The sequence below is a fragment of the Podarcis erhardii genome, assembly GCF_964252035.2.
Source record: "Podarcis erhardii genome assembly, chromosome: 10".
NCBI lineage: Eukaryota > Metazoa > Chordata > Lepidosauria > Squamata > Lacertidae > Podarcis > Podarcis erhardii.
Genome location: NC_138500.1, coordinates 18,066,382 through 18,088,292, shown reverse-complemented (window position 1 = coordinate 18,088,292; position 21,911 = coordinate 18,066,382). Strand labels below are relative to the sequence as shown.

At 41.5% G+C, this 21,911-nt stretch overlaps 1 protein-coding gene across 1 annotated transcript; it reads left to right on the top strand.

The window, feature by feature from the left end:
• Positions 1-3: 3 nt before the first annotated feature.
• On the top strand, positions 4-20,385 carry IL17RA (interleukin 17 receptor A). The gene is made up of 12 exons (XM_081879738.1): positions 4-225; positions 4,701-4,725; positions 6,154-6,300; positions 7,598-7,725; positions 9,010-9,136; positions 10,942-10,989; positions 11,072-11,232; positions 11,812-11,889; positions 12,614-12,716; positions 13,933-14,034; positions 16,608-16,649; positions 17,304-20,385. The coding sequence occupies exons 1-12, from the start codon at positions 103-105 to the stop codon at positions 18,737-18,739; spliced, it is 2,520 nt and encodes an 839-aa protein (XP_081735864.1). The 5' UTR covers positions 4-102; the 3' UTR covers positions 18,740-20,385.
• Positions 20,386-21,911: the final 1,526 nt, after the last annotated feature.

The following is a 21,911-nucleotide window of genomic DNA, read 5'->3' as shown; positions in this document are numbered from 1 at the left end:
GTTTCCTAAGCTCCGCCCTTGTTCTCCCTTTTCAGGTTTTGGTCCCGGAAACTGGGGGCGGACGAAGCGAGTGTAGCCGGTGGCCTCGCTTCGACAGCGGCTATGGCGAGGATGGGAGCCGTCGCCGCCGCTTCGCTTCCCCTTACACTTCTTCTGGGACTTTTGCCCGCTGCTTCAGGGCTGAGGCTCCTCGAAGACCCTCCAGTTTTCAATTGTTCCCAGCCGGTAAGTCTCTCGGGGCCAAAGTTCATTTTTCCGACTCTTTCGAAAGCGGCGTCGTAGTTAACTCGAGGCTGCGGATGCGGAAGTTCTCGGTTCGGGTTCTTGCTACTTGTCAGGAACTCACGAGGTTGCTTTTGACAAGCCCGTCTCTCACTCCGAGCCGTCGCCAGTTTGTTAATGTAAAGGTTGCTGTATTGACCTACTTCGCAGGGTTGTTCCGAGGATTGTCTGCCCGCGCCTTCATTCTCTCCCTCCCCGCTTCTCTGTTCTTTGTGTTTATTTAGTTAAGGACCTGCCTTTGTAAAGTTCCAGATACCTGGATGGTGCTGTAGAAACAAATTATTCTGAATAATAATGTGTGTGTCCCTCCATGTGTTGTTGGACTTGGCTCCCAGCAGCCTTAGCCATCTGGATGACTGCAGGTTCCCCACCTCTGTGAGAGGAGAAAAGTAAAACGTGGGTTTTTTTCGAAAATTGTGGTGGTGTTTGTACATTTTTTTCCTTGCATGGTACTACTGTATCTGTTTAGGAAAGAATATCTAGCCTTAGTTGGTCCACAGATCAATGGCTTAAATAAAGAGCTTCTCTGGAGGAATTACAGGTGTCTAAAATCAAAGCACTGAGTGTGCTGTGATGGCAACATTATCTTCCTGAAGTAGTATTTGTATTTTAATTTACCTCTGCAAGTGATCTCTGACTAAAGGATTGTGTACTCTTTTAATAGTGATAATTCAGTCAGAAACTTCCATGCCTCTTTTCATTAAAGCCCTATTCTGTGTGTGTATGTAAAAGATTAATGCTGCATTAGCATTCTTAATTAGCATTCATTTGTGTACAGTCATGCAGGCTTCAACAACACTGAACATGGTTTACCTTCTGGTAACTGATGAGCAGCCAGCCTTCCTCCCAACTTTGAACCTGGGAAATTTGGTGGAGATACCTCTTCAGTTGCATAGTGATTCTCACCGCCTCCCAAGCTTCACAGATAGGAGAAAGGATAGGGATTGTTTTGCACCCGCATGGCCAAAATGCCTTGAGGGTCTTGCCTATGCAAGGCCAAACTAGTAAGACCCTGCACCACCACGGCTTATCTCTTCCTCTACCACCAACCAGGTTTCCCGGTAATATATTCAGACTCAGTCAGGTTGTAATGTATTAACAAAGATTCTAGTTAATTGTAAACGCAAACAAGCTTTAAATACTTTGAAACACTGTAATCCGATTCATTTTCTGCTCCCCTCTGTCTATAACTCACTGTGACTCCTATGCCTCCCACCCACAAGAAACCAACCCAACTAACTGCCAAAACCCCTGTGCTGAGCCTTAAACACAGTTAGGCTCCGCCCCTGGGCTTTCTTTTTAGTCAGCCTCTTAACCCTTTCTCTCCCCCGCCCCAGTACGACATCTCCATAATGAGTGGGCAAACGCCACACACCCCTTCTAGCTTTTCCTGCCTTTAAGCAGAAGCAGCAGCAGTCTGTTTCCTTGGTAAAGACTTGGAAGGTTTGCCCAGAGAGAAGTGAATAGGCAACTACGGTACTTACTTACTTAATTTAGCTCAGCCAACAAGACTACTAAAAAATTGTAGAACCCTGCTTGTATATATGACACTGTACCAATACAAGGGCTTCCTACTCCTATTGATGTTGACTGAAGTCTTACTCAGTGTTGCTAGTCTTCCCACCATCCTTTTGCCATCTCCTTTCCCACATCTCCTGCAGTGAACAACATTAACAGTGGTAGAGCAGGTCTCTAATGCCTTTACTATCCTACATTGTTAATTGCCCTCCTTAGTAGACACATGCTTAACTTAAACACATTCTAAGAGTCTCCAGTATTAGGATCTTTAGACAATTTGCTCTGATATAGCTGGCTCTTTTACATACTTCTTCAGAAGTTTTAAAAAAATCATAGGTCTACGAGCTTCTCTTTATCTGCCACTGGCACAAAAACAACAGCTCGTGAAATCTTTTATAAGGTCGGAAGTTACCAAACAGGCTCTTTATCATAAATTTTATTTTTCATAACTCTTGCGGAAACCACAGCTGATGATACAAGTGGCTTAAGCCAAGCCAAGCAAATTTCAGAAGCTTCCCTTGGTTACAGATTGGAGAAGCTGAGGCAATGTTCAAGAAGTATTTGTCAACTGAGAAGTGTAACATTTCAGTAAACACCTGAACATGCTCTACCAAAAACTGTACAGTGGTACTTCGGGTTACAGACACTTCAGGGTACAGACTCCACTAACCCAGAAATAGTACTTCGGGTTAAGAACTTTGCTTCAGGATGAGAACAGAAATCGTGCAGCAGTGGGAGGCCCCATTAGCTAAAGTGGTACCTCAGGTTAAGAATGGACCTCCAGAACGAATTAAGTTCTTAACCTGAGGTACCACTGTACTTTATGATAGAAGTGGATAACCTGTTGCCTGTTGCCCTTTGGATGTTGTTTGATTAAAATTCACATCATACCAGACCACTGGAGTGCTAAGGATGGGGCACTAAGGCTGAGAGAGAGTAGCTTACTAAGGACACCTAGCGTATTCATGGCTGAGGTGATACTTGAACTAGGGAGTTTCCAGCACGCCATCTTAGCCACTCTGCTATGTTAGATACTTGCTCATTTCACCCTCCTACTTTTTCATTTTCTGATGAGAAATTCTCCTTCTATGTAGCTTTATATGCTACAGATGATTTGGCTATAGGGAATCCATTCTGTGCGTAGATGACACTTTTTGAAAACAATCCAGTCATACAGTTCTGTGAGTCATCACTTAATATCATTATATCAATTTTTTTAAAAAATATTTGTGGTTTATGGAACTTGTTCTGATCGTTCTCACAGATTAGAGATAATGCATACTTTTATTTTTAACCGTACTGCTATGTGGCAGATTAGCCTAACTTCTTAATGGTAGTGAACAAACATCTGGTAATATTTCCTTCAAGTGTGTTCAATCAAGAAGTACTGAAAGGAATATGAGCTATACAATACCATGTCCACAGTTATTACTTCTATCATTTCAGTGTATTGACCCTTTATCCTTGTTGTGATGCATGGTTAAAATAAATAGTCTGGATAAGGTAAAAACATTTGTATCTTAGGTGTTAGAAAGGTTCTTGTTCAGTTATTTTTGAATATAATATCACAGTGAATCCTACCACTAATACTGGTGGGTTATCTTTGTCAACAGTATCCTCCTAGTTCCCAACCTGACAAAGTGTTTAATATTGGCTATGGTTTGTTTGAAACAAGGCAACTTCAAACCATGGGTTATAATTGTGGGATATGAAGTTGACTTTTTTCAACAAAGTGATGTTAAGATTAGCCACATTCTTAGGGCTCAGATGACACACAAAACTGTGGTTAGTCAAAAATGGAAGTGAACACCTCCAAACTCCTTGTGGCCACACCAGAGAAAAAGAGGTGGGACATGCAAGCACAGAGGGGGTGCTAAATTAGTTCCCTGTGTTTTAAACCATGGCTAATTATGACTTCCAAACACAGCCTTTGACTGTAGTACCCTCTTTAATTATTAGGTTGCTATGTTGTTCCATGTCTTGTATGACCATATTTGGGTGAATAGTCATGTTATGTTCTCAAACAAGAGACCTTTTTTTAAAAAAAAAATATTTTTATTGAACAATTTTAACAAACAATTATCTATCAATCAGTATAACCATTTACATTCCCCCCTTTTTTCTCCCTCCCTCCCCCCCCCCGCCCCACTCAGAACTTCTCTTAGTTCCCCTCTCTGGTTTCTTTGCACATATTATTCTCTGCATGTTATAAAATTGTACATATCATTGCCTTATCTCTCATGTATTCAACTAATAAATTTGTGGTTGTTTATTCAAAACCTGCCAAGGAGTCCAAATCATTTTGTTGTCTTTTTAAATAATTTGTAAAAAAGTTCCCGTTCTTCCTTGAACTCACAATTGTCCTTGTCACACATTTTATATATCAACTTGGCCAATTCCGCATAGCTCATCAGTTTTTCTTGCCACTGTTCTTTCATTGGAATTTCTCAAACAAGAGATCTTGATGTACAGTTCAGAGAGTGCCTAGTTTATTGGTTGTTAAGGAGAACCAGCCTGATTAAAGCAGATGGTAGTATTTTTTAAGCAACTGATCACTGTTTACACACAAGGGTATATTTAACAGTGGAGTTTAAATTCATTAGTACTAGTCATATAATCCAAGTGCAGAAGTCATGGCTGTTAACCAAAGCAAACTTTTAGATCAGTCATGTTATATATAAACTAGTTGTCTGGTTGGTTGGTTGGTTGGTTGGTTGGTTGTTTTTAAAAAAACTGTTAGCACAATAAATACATAAACACATTCCCACCATATCATTGACTGGTTTAACCAAACTGAATTTTAACTATAAATGATATTTCTCTTTTTGCACCTGGCTTCATCAGGCTCTGAGAATAGGAATGGTTCTTCTCAATTAATATGTTTGTGTTCTCTCCTGCAGGGTTTAAATTGCCTTGTGCGAAACAGTAAGTATGTTGCTTATCTTTTTTTAAAAAAAAAGTCTTTTTAGATGGTTTGTGCTTCAATCTTTGTTTCCTTACTGAAATTTTACAGGATGAAAATCAGTGAAGTGTGTGTTTATGTATGTCAGCTTAGAAATCCAAGAAACCATTACTTCATTGGGGAGAGTGAGGGAAAAGATCAAATAGGCAGCATGTGGAGCAATCCTGTGCATGTTTACTTGCTCTCTGTTGTTGTATATGTTGGCACTCTGGTCAGTGACCGAAATAAATTGATTCATTCATTCATTCATATTTACTTGGAAGCAATCCCCACTCTGAATATGTCGAATTCCAGCTTCAATTCCTCATTTATATATTGCACTTTTTCCTCATGGTGCATTCACTAGTAGTTCTTTTTCCATGTTGAAAATAGTCAGACCTTCACATGCAGCAGAATGAGATGGTTGGCTGGACTGTACAAGTGAAGCTCAGCTTGTAGGTGAAGAGTAATTTTTTGGATTCTATCACATGTACGAAGTCCCCTATAATATTTTTTTTAACCCACAGTAACTGGCTTTAGCCCAGTCAACTCTTGCTGTGCAAGTTTTCTACTTTCAAGAAAGGTTTGTGTTTCCTTACATGGAGGAATATTCATAAATAGGATTCTTCCACTTGGTAATCTTCTGGGACATGCTGCTCCACATTTTCAGGATACTGCCATCTTATTCCCAACTTATTTTTGCTGTGTGGGTAGATCTAGCCTATGTCAGGTTGAGAAGTGTCGGAACTGTAGGTAAAATGGGGGCAGAGAGACTCGAGATCCCCAGTTCCATATTTCATGGAAACAGGCAGAGATGTAGAGACATGTTATCTTTTTAGAGAACTGGCATTCTAAGTAAACTGAAATATAAAGGTAATTCAAAAACTATCCATATTCAGACTGCTATAAACAAATTTATTGACCTGTACAGCTTGTCTAATCATGTGTGTCTCAAAGCACAACTTGTGCACATTTGCCCCCTGCTGTGGCTTCTCCTAGAAAGTGTGTTTATAGAGAAATACTTAGCCAAGAGGCTTATGTATATGTTCACTGTTGACCCTAATGATGGGTGAGCTCCACTGGATTCACTCCTTTAAGTTTTTCCTAGCTTTCTTTCAAAGGCCAGTGTAACACAGCAAGTGCTATTGTGCTCAGGTCACGTGGGTGGCCCTCCCATAGGCATCTTATTGACCACTGTGAGAACAGAATGCTGGGCTAGATGGGTCTTTGGTCTGACCCAAGAAAGCTCTTCTTCTTTTTTTGTTCCTGTAAGAAATTGGGTAGCTTCCTAAAATTTGCTAAATATAATAGTATGGGAGCATGCAAGTAAGGCCAAAGTGTTGGTATCATCCAAAAATAATCAATGGCCACATCAAAAATGGTCCTTAAGTTTATTTTTGTTTAACTGGCAGGTACCTGCATGGATCAGAGCTGGCTCAGGGCTTCACAGTGGACTCCGTCAGCCCCAAGTTCCCTTGATGTTCATATTGATACTTTCTTGGATAATGAGGAAAAACTGCTCCCTGTGCTGAAGATAGAATGGAAGGTGGCTACTGATGGTAAGCAAAGGGCAATTCAATATAGACTTGAGTGGGCTGGCATTTAATGATAAATAGGATTCTGTAGCATGTAGCACTATCCATTTGGCCCAGCAGTAGTACCCAGAGCTGCCATTTAAAAGTTTTTGTGAATGGCTTGACCATTGCATGATGCCATGATGAAGAACTTAGGTGACTGTGCAGAGTGCAGGCTCTTACAAGCACGACAGAGGAAGCAAACCTTGGCACATGCTGCTATCTGAATTAACAGGAGTCACACTTGACCTCAGTGTCTAGGTGGGAAGAGCTACAGAAAAATGCAAATACTTGACTATACAGCTTAATTTGTCAACTGCCAATAATTGTAACATTCCCCCTCTCTCTACACACACACACACCCACACACTGTATCAGAAAAAAGTAAAGTATCAGCTGTTGGGAGAGGTAAAGTCTAAGTCTCATTTTTACTATAACCATTTTACTCTCTGTAGTTATTCTATTTTGATGATTCAAGTGGCACTGTTTTATTTGTGTTTTGGAATAATACATTTATTCCCAAAATCTCCAGATATCGCACCAGCATAGTAACACATGGTTACATGCATGTTAAAGCGTAATATATGTTTTGGGACACAGGTAGACTTGAGAACAATCTAGTAATACAGAAATTCCTCCCTTGGACACCTTTTCAGAAACAAAAAAATATAAGAAATTCAGAGCAGATTGACTGTTAAAGTGGTGGTATTTCACTTCAGGCAGGGAAGGCAGTAGTACAGTTGTAGTATTCATGGACCCTGTCAATCACTTTAAACACTGGAATTTGCAGGATAAATTCAGTCCTGAGTGCTGAAAGTATAAAAAGATAGATTGGAAAGCTAATGAAGTTGCCTTACACAGAATCAAACCATTGATCCATATTGATCAATATTGTCTACTCTTTCTGTTGACAGTTCAATCTCTGGTGGAGGTATTCCTCACCTGAGATCCCTAACTGGAGAAAACAGATTAAACCAGAGACCTTCTGCATGCTAATCGTGTTCTCTATCACTGAGCTGTGACTCGTCTGTTTCCCCTCCAATAAATAAACTATTCCTTAGTGCATCTTCTACAGGCTGATGTAGTCATTTTAAGAAAAGCCTGGGCCTGCCCCTTCATTTCTTTTTTTAAGCCAGGATTGAAGTTTTCCACCGCCGCAGTCAGATGCTCAGGCTGCAGTATGAACGTTTATTTTCCTCTAGAGGTCACAAACAGAAATAAGTTGTTTCCTTACAAATCGTCCTCTCTTTCTTCCCTCCCACCTCGGCCATACACCAACCAGGAAGTGTTCAGAACCTCAGAGGGGCAGAATTGGCTGTGCTTCAGGTGAGCACTAACCAGCAGGTCTGTGCTCAGTTTGATCTTCAGAACAACTTGTTGTTCCAAGTCCGTCCAAATGGTGGAGGTCGGGTAAGTGATCATGGAGGTATTACAAATGTTCTGCTTCTTTTCCTCTTCTCAGAATCTCTTGTTGCCTACAGAATATATAACATTCCCAAAGCAACAGGGCAGCTTTGTGCTTAAGAACAGCCTTGTAGTGTAAGAATATGCCCGGCTGCCTGCAGCAAATAAAAATGACTCCTACACAGCCCCTGCTGCGTGTGCATTACCTGGACAGAAGCCACGGGGATCCACTCTGTTTCTCACCTGGGGAAGTGCAGTGGAGCAGTATGATTTTTCTCTGTCCCTGACCTAAAGTGTGTGTGAGAGAGACAGGGGAGAGGGAGAGCTCAAACTGGGAGAACTGATAGCATAAAACAGGAGAGAGAAGGAGTATCATGACTGGTTACTGCCAAAGTAAGAAGAGTTGCTGCTCCCAACTCCTTTGCTTTTTCTGTTGGTAACAGAAGTCATTTTAAACTGCTCAAAGGGAGAAGGCAGCAATATTTAAATTTTGTAAAACCCAGAAGGCAGTGGAGAGTAAGATGTATAACATTTGCTGCTGACATTTCTGCTGCTTCGGCAGGTCTGTAGCACTGACTGCCTGTAAACATTGTTGTTTTATCTGAGTGAGTGGGACCAGAGGTTGGAAAAACTGCAAGGGAAAAGAGAAAGGAGCACCACAGGTTTTGTCTGCCCCAGTGGATGTATGCACTATCAGCTCTCTTGGACATAACCCACTGCTTTTGTCACCCTATAGCCCCTGTCTCTCTGCCCTCCCCCCTGCCAACTTACTCACTACCTTATAGCAGGAGTGGGGGGGGGGACACTAGCAGAGCATGAAGAAGAGGACAACCATTCTAAAATGATGTATTTCCAAGGCTGCTATTAAAAATGTTCATTTAGTGCCAGCAGCCCTGCCTGCAAGACTTCAAAAGTACATCCCTCCTTCATCAGAACAGCAGGAGAGAGGGGTCTTTATCAGAAAGCAGAGTAGGCAGAAGAGTGCCCCAAATGATACTCTGTTGACCTAACAAGGCTATACTATTCTAGAAGGCATTTGGAGGAGAGGAAGGAGTGAGTTCTTCCATCCACAATGGTTTCATGGGTTTGAGACTAGATGATTGAACTTGAACCTTGATGTTCAGATCTCCCCTCTCTCCCTCCATCCCTCCTGTATCATGCCTGTGGATTTTGTATTATTTATTTCATTTTTCTACTATAACTCCGGTGTTGCAGTTCCGTGCAATCTTGGTTTTTAACTTCAGCACACTGGTATTGGTTGACAGATCTTTCCTCTTTTTGTTGTTTCAGTGGAGCTTCTCTTTCAATCGTTTCGAGGTAGAACCAGGTCAAACATACCAAGTAACTGTTCATCATTTGCCCAAATTAAGTACTCCAGGAGACTATAATCGGAAATCTGTGCCATTCACAGTACCAGGTAAAGGACCCTCTTTATAATGGTAACAATGGGATTTAGTATTGGGCTTATCAGGTTGTAAAATCATGTTGCTAGATTAGGGATAGATAGAAGAGCTATTTTCCATTCACTGTCTTTTGCATATAATCAGTTGTAGGTCCATTCATTTTTTTGCAGTTGTTTTTTAAATGCATGAAAATACTGAATTTAAATTGCAGGAATTTTACACACATTCTTCCTACAAAACATGCACGTTTTTGCTTTTTGGTGCATTTTATAGGAAAACACACATTTTGTACATATTCTTTGCCATAAAGTATGCATTCTTTACTTTCTTGAACCACAAGGTTCATTTTTGCATCGCAAATTTAGGAATAGTGCATTCCAATTCATATATAAGTCTGGGACCAGTGAATTAAATCAGGTTTACTTTAAAATGCAGATCAAATGAATTTCTCCATCATGAGGCAGGACTGGGTTCAGATGCAGATATGACTTTGTGATGCTGCTGATACGGATATTATAGTGCTATACAAAAAGTTTTTTTAAGTGACTGGCCCTACCTGCAGGTCTCCAGCCTGTATATAAAGAAAAATAAGAAATGGAAAGAAGACTAAAGCAAGAATAGCCAATGTGGTGCGCTGGGACGTTTTGGAGTACAACTCCCACCCCAAGCCAGCATGGCCAATGGTCAGGGAGATGGGAACTGTAGTCTACAGTATCTGGAGGGCATCAGCTCTGGAGGGGCTGGAGGAAACACCTACTAAGATGGGATGGGCATTTTAAAGAACTTACTGTATACAGGAAGCAGTGTGACCATTCAAATGTCAGATGGGAGAGAATTTCAAAGAAAAGGAACTGAAAAGGCAAAAACAGGAAATAGGTGAAGAAATTCTGGGCTTGCAAAATAACATAGACCCAGCAGAAAGAAACTGATGCAAGTGGTGTGAACAAAAAAAGAGAGATGGAAGATAAACAGGAACTATAATGGGCAAATATTGGCAAATCAGTTTTGAAGAACTTAAAAGGAACACACGCATCATCATAATAATGGTGATGCTGTTCCTGCTGTTGATTTGCAATTTGGAAAATTGAGGACACATATAAAGGTAGACCACAGAAAAACAACTAAATCATATAAATAAGCTGCCTGTTGCATTGTAAGCCTGGAGGGGTGTGTTTACATGAATTGTAGTATCTAAAGAACATGATCTTTATATTCATTACCATTGTAGTATTTTCTAAACAATATAGTGTTTAACCTCAGTAGCCCAGTGATCAAAACATAATTAACATTCTTTAGGCTGCCTACAAACTCAAGTGGTCAGCACTACTTGTTGCTGTTTTTCAATTAGACTCTGACCTTGGTTTCATAATGTAGGCTGGACTTTTATTTCCCCCAAAATATTCTCTCTCTCTCTTTCAGCAGTATTGAAATTACTTTGTGTCAATGCTGAGCACTTGTATTTCTTTTGTCAATTTCACTGTTTCTGAGACTTAGCCTGAATTCAAGCAAACGAGTTTCAGTGTATAAGCTGGTAAAGTTCTGGATAAAGTTTTATGATGGCTTATTGTATTTTATGATTGTTGTCATACACTGCCCTAGGAGCCATTTGGATGAAGGGTACCTTAGATAAAGCAAATTATCCTAACTTCATGTCTGCTCACCCTGGAGCCCATCAAATGTAACTTAGTGCCCCCTCTCTTAACGTACCCAGCAAGTGTTTTTCCACTTGTATATATTTGTGGTACTTAGCTAGAAATTCTTGCCTATTGTACTCTGTCTTTCTGGACATAAATGCAATCCTTCTGTCTTTTTGTTGCAGATTGCACAGACCCTATTATGAAAACAACAGCCCCATGTCTGCAATTAGGTAATGTTTGTTTAAGTATGGGTAGAAGTGTAGGAAATCTGTTTAAAGTACTCATAGTTCATGATGATATTGATATATGCAGGCAGTGGATGGGAACCCAGCCTGGTTGGACAAAGCCTAGATGATGAGACACTCTTGGTGAGCTTCAACCCAGCAATGGAGTCAACCAATTACTTCATCCATGTGACCAGCTTTGAAGAAGATGGAGCAGAATGTAAAAAGGCCACACAGAAAATCTCAGAGGTAATAAAGCTGTTCTCCATCTTCCTCCCCACTTGAGACACTTATTTTAGAAAGTGCTTGTATTTAATCCCACCTCAACAATTACTAAATTACTACTTATTTATTCTACTTATGTCTGCCTTTCAGTGCCTCTAGATTAGAGGCAGCTAACTGTTTTCAGCCCAAGGACTTGATTGCCTCATTGTGTCAATTTCAAGAGCTCCATGGCAATAATGAATGTGGTCAAAAAGTGGGTATTGCCACAGCACATTCTCACACACGCATGCACATACCACCATGCACCAGAGCATGCACACATCCTAGCCAGAGGCACTCCTAGCCAGAGCAGCTACCTGGCCATCTAGGAACACACAGCAACTATCCTGAAGTTCGTGATAAGTTCTTCCTTAACTCTGATTTCTTACTCTGAACCCACCTGTGCTCAGGAGGCATCACTGGGATATTTGAGGCACAATGTATTTGAGATGACAAATGCTTCTCGTTTTTTTCCTGTGCTGCTACTCATTCTTTATCCTGAGTTCATTCAAGCTCTTTGTGATTTTTACCTTGGAACTGCACTTTGTCTCTTGGTTTCTGCAGAAGGAGTTGCTGCAGCCAATGAACGTCACAGTCAAACTAGAGAGAAACTTGAAGATTTGTTGCGAATACACGGTACAGGTATGCTGAGCTGCTTTTCTTATTTGAATAAAGAAGGGAGTGGCCATGCCAATTCTACATCACCTTGTCTGTGCTTCAAACCAAACACAATTATTTCTCCAGAGATCATCTTATCTCTGGTTATTACAAGTTCTACAACGTAACCATAATGAATTATTTTAACAGTGCTGATACCTCACCATTTCATCTTCACAAGAGTATCTTAAATTGTGCCTGGAAATGAACTGGCAACCAATGCAACTGTTTTAAAACGAGTTACATGAGTTCTAAATGGAACCCTGGCCAGTAATCTGGCTGCTGCATTTTGGACCGGTCAAAGTTTCTCAGTCGTCTTCAAGGACAGCCCCACATGAGGCACACTGCAATAATATTTCCTGCCTTCTTGCTGTGAATTTTGCACCCCATCCTCCTAAAATATCTGCTTAACATGAACACATACCACTTTATGTCCAAAACTGTGTCCATTTGTAGGTTTTATTTTCAGACACTTCTTCACTCTCCCTACATTTAGTATGACACAGTCTGAAGATGACAAAACAAAATGCCTAATCAAGGGGCCACAAGTAAATATGGTACTGTTGACTTGCTCTCCTTTCTAAAAGGTGTGCTCATTACAAAAGCGAGCATTTAATTCCACACAATATGCAATTTGCTCCAGAAACACCAAGTGTTAGAGTATCAAAGACACTGCTAAAGTTGTTCTCTCCTGTCTTTTTCTTTCCAGATTCAACCATTCTTTGCACGTTGTGCCACAGATTGTATAAGGCATTCCATTTCCATCCCATGTCTCCCTACTACCTTGCCTTACAGGACAACAAAAGAAGTTGGTACGGTCTTCATTTTGAATTTGTGTAGCTAATTAACTGTTGCAAGAATTTGTTACAAAACAAGCCAGAGTTTAAGACCTGTAGAGTCCCCACTAATATGTACGCAAATATTGCAATTAACATAAAGCAGCAAAAAATAAATAAGGAAGACAAAGGTGGGTACAAAGGAATTAAGATACCAAAGGTTGGCAGCTGTCCCCTCCCTCTTAAAGATGGTACTTTAGTCTAAGAACCATGTAAGCATCATCTGCAGGATAACAATGGAAATAAGGCAGAAATCATCGTTCCTCACAAGAGTAGCAGATGTGGCTCTGCTGCTGCCTTTGTATGATGAAGTTATAGATTAGGGGCTGAATGACTTACTCAGTATCCATCATTGTCATCATCATTATCTTCTAACTTGTAATGCCACTTTTCCACAAAATTGTGCCCAATGTGGCTCACTACATATCAAGTGAACAATCAATATAACAATTTTTAAAACATTAGAAACAACTTGAAATAATATCAATAAAAACACCCCAAAAGATAAATCTAATCAAAATTGGTTTATTTGCATTGTTTTGCACCATCTAATTTAACAGCCTAAAACTAAGCAGGAGAGAGAATAATGCCTAACCCAGAAATGAAAAGTAGTGTTCAAAACAGTAGTTTGAATCCAAAACTCAAACAGGAACCAACTGCAAAGAATCTCTGGTCGGGTGAAGGGGGCAAACCTTATGAGAAAGTCATAAAGCAGCTGGACCTGTTCTACCCCTCTTGAAAAGAGCTGGAGAGGGAAGATGATTTCACTTAGAACCATAGAATTGTAGAGTTGGAAGGGACCTTGAGGATCATCTAGTCCAAATCCCTACAATGCAGGAATGTGCAACTGTCCTGTGTGGGGATCGAAACTGCAACCTTGGCGTTATCAGCACCATGCTCTAACCAATTGAGCTATCGAGAAGATCAGTTCTCTTTCTGTTGAAAGCATATGTGGCTTCAGATATATTGGGCTGTTTCTGCCAATAATTCTTGGCTCAGTAAAGATGTAAGCAAGAAATACCCTGTTACTTTTTGGACCTGAGCAAATGCAAAGAAATTCTGCTGCTGATTGCTAATAGCTGGTGGGGGGAGGTTGCATCCACCTCACTCCCAAGTGGTCTGGTAGTTTTGCATGGTCTAATTACTGCAGCAGTGGAAATGTTCCTTACATTATGCTCTTCCTATGTTGCAGATAATCTTTCTGTGGTGTTGCCCTGGGGCCTCACTCTCATCTGCATTTTAATAGTTGGATCAGCTGTCGCTTCAGTAATTTGGCTTGCTCGAAGGCAAAAAGGTATGAAAAATGTCAGAAATGTAATGGGAAGGTTTGCCAGCTTGTTTCCCACATTGTTGCTCCACTCGTACCTTTCCGGATACTTGGCCTTTAGCATGCAACACAGAGAGATAAAGTGACCCAATTAGAATGTCTTATCCAGCCCATGGCTCCTTACATACCTATGGTTACATGTTGAGCCTGTGCAGAAGTCAGTATTTCAGCATTTAGTTGTATGGATATCCCAAGTTCCATAGGAACCAAATACCTATGGTTTGTTGGTCTAGCCTGATAAATAATTTTTGTATTACACTTTAGAGAAGAAACATAGCTCAGTAGTCGATAGCATGCAAAAGTAGTCCAGCAAAAACTCCATACAAACTTTAACTGCAAAGGGTTTGGGGGTATTTTTTTGGTGGGGAGAGGTCGGGACAACAATCAGGCTAGCATAAGAAACAACATACTAAAAGTTGAAATATCATCGCAGAGGAACAGGCGGGTTTCCGCCCTTGAAGATCAACAACAGACCAAATCTTAATCCTAAATCACTTGGCCACCAAGTATGCTGACAATGGCCTAAAAGCCCTCCACATCACCTTTATAGACTTTAAGCAGGCCTTTGATCTAATTCCCAGGAACCAGCTATGGGCAAAATTGGCAGCGACATCTATCGACCGCCGCCTTCTCCTGCTGATTATTAATTTGCATACAAATACCTTCCTGAGGATTAGGCTAGATAGTAAGGGGCTAGTCTCCAATCCGGTTGCCACCACTAGTGGGGTAAGACAGGACTGTTGGCTTGCCCCTGCTCTGTTTAATTTCTATATTAATTCGCTAGTGGTGCATATGGCAAATACTGATTTCCATCCACCAAAACTGGCAGGACGAGCCTTGAATGTCCTGCTGTATGCGGACGATGCCACCCTATTAGCTACCTCCCCCATCGGATTAAGGAGGATGCTTCGAGCTCTTCATGAATATGAGACCCAACATGAGCTCCAACTAAATTATGCCAAGACCAAAATAATAGTCTTTGCTGCTCAACTGAAACCTAACTTATGGTCAATTAATGGTATTCCTTTAGAGCAGGTCAGTTGCTTCAAATACCTGGGTCAGGTTGTTAGATCAAATAGGTCCTTCTCGGCGCACAGAGAATACATAGCCTCGAACGCATCGAAACCAGCCTTGGCGATTAGAACCCTGTACTCCAAGAAACAGGCACAAACTGTTAAAGTTGCCTTGCGACTCTTTAAAATGAAAGTCCTCCCTCTTCTGCTGGTGGGCATTGCCTTGGGCTCACGTAGGGACTCTGAAAAATTTGAATCTATCCAAACCCAATTCCTCAGGGCCATACTCAGGATCCCCCCCTCCGTGGCAGGTGCGATCATGAGATTGGAAACCGGTTGTCAAGCCTTTAGGTATGTGGCCCTGAAAGCGAAGTTATGGCTATGGCTCAAGCTCTGTTTCAGACCGGTGGGTTTGGCCCCCTTGATTCTGAGGGATAACTTTAAATCTCCATGGGAAGGGGAGATAGTGGAGGAAGTGCAGAAGTGCGGGTTGTCCTCCCTTTATATAGAGTCCATGACGTATAGCCACGCAAAGGCAGTGATCGCCCAAAGATTAAGGGATATTGCCAGACAGGAGGACATAGTCCGTGTGAAACCTGGGTTGTTTCTGGGGGAGCAGATGTATCGGGCTGCTCCAGCTCGCTACCTGGCGGATATCCACTACGTGGAATACCGCAGACTATTTACCACGGCTAGGCTGAATGTTCTTGACTCGGCGGTTCTGAAGGGAAGATATGGAGGAGTCCCATATGACCAGAGATTATGCCATTGTGCGTTGGGTGAGGTAGAATCCACAGAGCACATTTTACTGAGCTGTCTCTTCTACAACGATTTAAGACAGTATCTTATAACCCTATACTTACCCCAGCTCAGTCCCCGACAAAGAGGAAAGCAGACAGCATATCTGCTAAATAAGTCTTCTGGGAAAACAACTTTGTCAGTGGCTAAATTCCTTTTCCTGGCACTCAAGTGTCGGAAACGTATAACTGAATGCCTTGATGTGGGTTATCTGTGAGAGGTTTAGTACTGTGGCCCTACCTTATTTATGTACCCCTATGATGTTTTAGTTTATAATTCTGTATTGTGTTTTATCTCTGACTATCGGTCGAATAAAGGAAATTAATTTGATTGAAATATCCACCTGCTGTTTAGTATTTCCCTAGTTGTTAGAGTGGCCTTACTACAGGGTTGACAGGCACCACAAGCAATCCTCAAGAATCCCATGTGGCTGCTGAAACTTCTTCCCAGGCTCTGAGGCAGGGAAAGACTATGTTCCAAACAAGCAGGAAATAACTCATTAACAGTGCAAGACACTCCAAAAATAACTGCAGTCTATAAAAATGAATAAGGGTGTCGTGTCAGAGCACCTTTATTCATTTTTATAGACATCAGTTATTTTTAGGCATAGATGTTGGGTCCTAGAACTGCTGTCTCAGCTTAGTCTTCAAAAGATACTGTCATTCCTAGACCAAATGTATATTCTATCAGATCTTCTTAGATGTGTCTATTGTTTTCTTTCCCTATTAGTAACACATTCAGGAACAAGCAGCAGTGATGGTACCCACCATGGTAAGAGAACATTTTGTTTCTATTGAGTCAGTGCAATTTGCAATGTGGGAACCTGGGATGAGAGAATTTGGACTTGTATTGTTGTATGTACTATTAGGATAGCACATGTGCAAAATACAAATAGAAATTTGTGGCAATAAAATATTTGGGGAAATCTGTGGTGGTGAACTTGAAAAAGGGCCTGGGGAAGATGAAAGGGCTGAAGGCATGAAGTAGCAAGGAGTGCGCTAATCTTATTCCTAGTGACTTAAAGACTCTGCATTGTCCTTCTAGTTTTCTGTCACCTCTCTTGCATAATAAGTCATTTTCCTTAGTGTGTGGCGTACATAAAATTTTAACAGCTAATGCTACTTTTGTGATCACCATCACCAATACAAATCTTAATTAGTGGCTTTATGTACAGAAATGAATTGAGATGGTGGCAGGGGAAGTTAGCTCTTTTACTATTTTTATGTATTATGATTATATTTTGGTGGTTAAATGGTGATTAAGGCATGGCTTACATGTACTAAAAGGTCTTGAACACACATGCCTGTATTCTGTACAGCTTAGAAAGCATATTCGGTTCCAAATTTTTGCATTCTGGCTTTCCACATGTGCAGTGCAGCAACTCATGGTGGTTTTCTTTTTTAACAAAAAATCTCAATTTTCCAGAACTGCTGCGCCTGTCACAGTCTCCTCCACCCCTGAAGACTCGTAAGGTTTGGATTGTGTATTCTGCTGATCACAAGCTCTATGTAGACATTGTGATGAAGTTTGCTCAGTTCATGATCACAGTCTGTGGTACTGAGGTGGTCCTAGACTTGCTGGATGAACGTCAAATATCAGAGATGGGGGCTGTGCGCTGGCTGACACGGCAAAAACAGGAAATGGAAGCACTCTCTTCAAAGATCATCATCTTGTGTTCCCGGGGTACTCGAGCCAAATGGCAGGCCATGCTTGGGCGTGAGGAGTTAACTGTATCTCTCAAGCAAGATAACCTGCTACCAATAGGGGATATGTTCACTCCAGCATTGAATCTGATCCTACCAGACTTTAAACAGCCAGCTTGTTTTGGCATGTACCTAGTCTGTTACTTTGAGGGCATAAGCAGTGAAAGAGATATTCCAGATCCATTCAACGTCACCTCCAGGTACCAACTGATGGACAAGTTTGAGGAAGTTTACTTCCTGATTCAGGATCTGGAGAAATTTGAACCAGGGAGAATACATCAGATTCCAGAGATCTCACCTGAGAACTACGCTGAAAGCTTCAGTGGGAGACAACTGAAGGAGGCAGTGCAGAAGTTCCAGAAATGGCAGACTGAGCACCCTGATTGGTTTAAGAGAGAGAATGCCTGCCCTGAGTATGAAGATGACCTTCAGTCTCTGAATGGGGATCTCTCTCAGGAATTAATACTGACTGAGGGAGGAATTCTGAAACGGCAACTGCTTCCACAGGAACCTGATCCCAATAGCTGTTGCTTGGTCAACCTCTTAGTCAATGAAGATGAGTCAGGAGCTTGTAGGCTGTTACCCCAGCTACTACCACAAGAGGATCTAGCATACCAGACCCTGGTTGTTCCTGCTGATGACTGCTCCCAGGTTCAGGTAGTAATGCCAGTTGCCCTTACAGAAGAGACAGAGATACTTAGCCATCAGCTGCTGACCAATGAAGATTGGCTAGAAAGAATGCCCATGATGAAAACTAGCACCCCCAGGAGAAACAATGTCATCCTTCAAGAAGATCTGTCCTCAAACCCCAACCCCTTGCCAGCTGATGTGAAGCAGCAGCTGGAGAGCTTAATGTACTCTCTCTACCAACAAAGCATTTTGCCCTCTGAAACACCTCTCTGCCAAGAAGATGTTAATGAGCAACAGCAGCTGGTTTTTGATGAGTCTTGCAAAGATCAAAGACAGTCGGTGCAGTCAGACCAGGGTTACATTTCCAGATGTTCCCCTTTGCCTTCCGACAGCCCCCTGGAGGAAGAAGAGGAGCAAGGGCAGGAAAGACATGGGTCTGCTCAACACCTCTCCCCAGATGTCTTGGACAGTCTAAAAAGTCTTCAGCAGCAGCTGCTTTTTCAGAATATTCAGCAGCACTTCAGCTAGGATCACATGGTAAGATGGCTAACTATGCCCCATACTTCCACCCAGAACCTGTTCTGTTTTGCCAAAAAAGAAGTGACTGTTGGTTAGAATGCAGACATTTCAGACATCCTCCCTCAGGCAATCTTGTGCACACATTTTTGTGAAGTCTAATGCGTAGAAGAGCTGACAGCAGAAATTTGGCAGCTTGGCTTACCTGTCTGCCCAGCCATCCTGCTGCATATACTCGAGCATTCTTGTGCTCCAGTAATCTGCCTGTAAATGAAGGTAGATACCAAACCTATAAATAATGCATTTTTTTCAAATTAATGCTACAAGCAGATAGCATACAAGTGGCCTCAGAGGATGAGATGAAAGGGACCAGATAGCTCAGTAAGCTCCAGGTAACAAGCCAATATAAAATGATTGTGATGGAAACATCACAAGACCTCTGTTTTATGAGATAAAAGATGTGTCCAGTCCAGCATCCTGTTTCCATAGTGAATGACCAGATGCTACAAGGAAGCCCACAAGCAACAGCCCAAACCTGCTGCTGTTGCCCAATAATAATAATAATAATAATAATAATAATAATAATAATTTATTATTTATACCCCGCCCATCTGGCTGGGCTTCCCCAGCCACTCTGAGCGGCTTCCAACCAAATATTAAAATACAGTAATGCCTCAAACATTAAAAGCTTCCCTAAACAGGGCTGCCTTCAGATGTCGTCTAAAAGTCTGGTAGTTGTTGTTCTCTTTGACATCTGGTGGGAGGGCGTTCCACAGGGTGGGTGCTACCACCGAGAAGGCCCTCTGCCTGGTTCCCTGTAACTTGGCTTCTCACAGTGAGGGAACTGCCAGAAGGCCCTCGGCGCCAGACCTCAGTGTCCGGGTAGAACGATGGGGGTGGAGACGCTCCTTCAGATATACTGGACCGAGGCCATTTAGAAGTCAGCACCAACACGTAGAATTAGTAGAAATAGTAGTCAGTAGCATATTGCCGCTGAACCTAGAAGTTCTACGCGGCTATGATGGCTAATAGCCATTGGTGGGTTTACACTCCATAGCTATTGCTACATCTTTTAGCAGTGAATTCTATAATTTCATTGTATGAAGTACTTTCCGTTGCCTGTCTTGAATCTGCTTCTGATTGATTGATCTGCAAATGTAGTATTGAGAGGAAGAACTTATTTCTAATCGTTGCATAATTTTATGAACCTCTCCTTAGGTCTCTCCTTAGTCTTTTTTTTAATTGTTGGCATCTGCTTGATTCAAGAGACAGTGGAAGAGTATGTCATCAGGGGTAAAGTCAAACTGTTGGGAGAGTTACAATGCATGCTGTGCCTGTAGAGGCCAGTACTGGAGAAACATGTTTTATTATAGCTGGGGCAGATAAAGGGATCCAGTTTCGCTATTACAGATGCACCATGGTATTTCTTCTCTCTGCACTCCTCCCAGTGGTCATTTCTCCTCTGGTCACTGCTGTGAATACACAACTTTGTCTCCAGGCACTGTGGTCGCCTGCTAAAAACAACAACCCAATACTCCTTTAGCTGTGCTTTCACCCCTTGGTTATTTGTATTACATTTTCCTATAGTTTTCCAGCTCTAGGATATGTGCACAATATTCATAGCGCGTCACACTTACATAAAAAGCATTTCAATACTGCCCGCTTTTTCAGTTCCTTTTCTAATAATTCCTTGCATGAAATACCTCTGTTTCACTGCCACAGCACACTGAAGTGACACCTACATTGATCAAAACAGCACAAACCTAATATCTTTCCTGAATAGTCACCGCCAGTTCTGGTCCTATTAATATATATCCCTTACATTGAATCTCAATTGCCATTTTGTTACCTCTTCACCCCATTTGGAATTGTACTTTCAGAGCTCTTTGCAATCCAGTTAGGTTTACAACCTCCTGCATAATGTGGCGCCGCCTTGCTGCTGACCCGCTTCTCCAGAAAACTAATGAACTCCAAATCATTTTACAAATAATGATTAAGACAAAATGTTTCACATCAAGACAAATGTTTTAGGCCATCTTCCTCAGCAAGCACTGTACTCTTATTCTATATTAATCTTACGGTCAATAAGGTAAAATTCTGTTGTATTGATTTGAAGCCCTGCATTAAGTAATTGCTCTGCCCAGTTTTAAATGCTGCAGTAATTAATTTCTTTTCATGTCACAAATAGTCCCAGCAGAGTTGCCTGAGTTTAGGAATTTTCTTGCGAATGTGTTGGCAGCTTCCTTAAGCAGTCTATGAATTATGGATAATCAAAAGTACTGAAGCAACCTTCAGAATGCACTTAATTTTGGTAATGGATACTTCTTCATGCTATACCAGAAGAATCTAGGCAAACCTAATTTAGAAGGGGGTATTTTAGGAAGATGCAGAAGCAGAGGATTATGTGGTTATACTCAACGTAGCTAGTGTGTGAAGCCTTCCGATTCCATCCACAATATGACTTTTAACTCACCACAGGGATGCTGTTTGCAGAAGCATCACCATGTCAAAAGTAATGTGTGTGCAGCCTCTGAATCACAGGCAAGGGGCTCTTTAATATGCACCCGCACTTTAGCCGCTCTTTCGATTTCCCATTATGTGCCACATCTGCTGTCTCCCTACACAATCCAAGACAGGCAAATGGAAGCAAGCGGTTGTAGTGTGTAAGGGGAGAAAACATGCTTGGCAGGAGAACTTTTTGCCAATGGCCGTGGGCAGAACCAATGTTGTTCTTTCAGCTGTTACTCAGTTCAAAATATGGCTCTGTATAAAATTTGCCATAGACCTGGGACAAAGGAAAAAATACAACATATATAGGTGTTGCGACTGTGCAAAATAAGTCATTACAGGCTGTTAAAGCATCCATCTATATTGGTAACCAATTTAGCCAAAGCACAAGAGCACCTGTGGTGAGGTAGAGGAAAGGGATCCCCAAGCATCAGTTCTCCATGGCCCATCAGGCCAACTGCCTTGAAAATTGTGCCAGTGTATTAAAATGAACAAGTGCAGGCTTGATGCCTGTTCCACTGCATAACTTCTTAGCCCGTTTTAGAGACCACTCAGCAGTTTCCTTCAATGCACATGGTCCATTTCACAATAGCAAATTACAGCTGTACAGTATTTTTTAAAAATTTGCTTTTTTGCTATGCCTTTTTCATTGGTAATAACTTGATTAAAATATATT

Bases quoted from the DNA above. Each gene is read 5' to 3' on its own strand.
- IL17RA (XM_081879738.1), top strand. From the start codon at position 103: ATGGCGAGGATGGGAGCCGTCGCCGCCGCTTCGCTTCCCCTTACACTT. The intron at 9,137-10,941 runs GTAAAGGACCCT...TTTTTGTTGCAG, and splicing joins TGTGCCATTCACAGTACCAG to ATTGCACAGACCCTATTATG. The intron at 12,717-13,932 runs GTACGGTCTTCA...CCTATGTTGCAG, and splicing joins CAGGACAACAAAAGAAGTTG to ATAATCTTTCTGTGGTGTTG.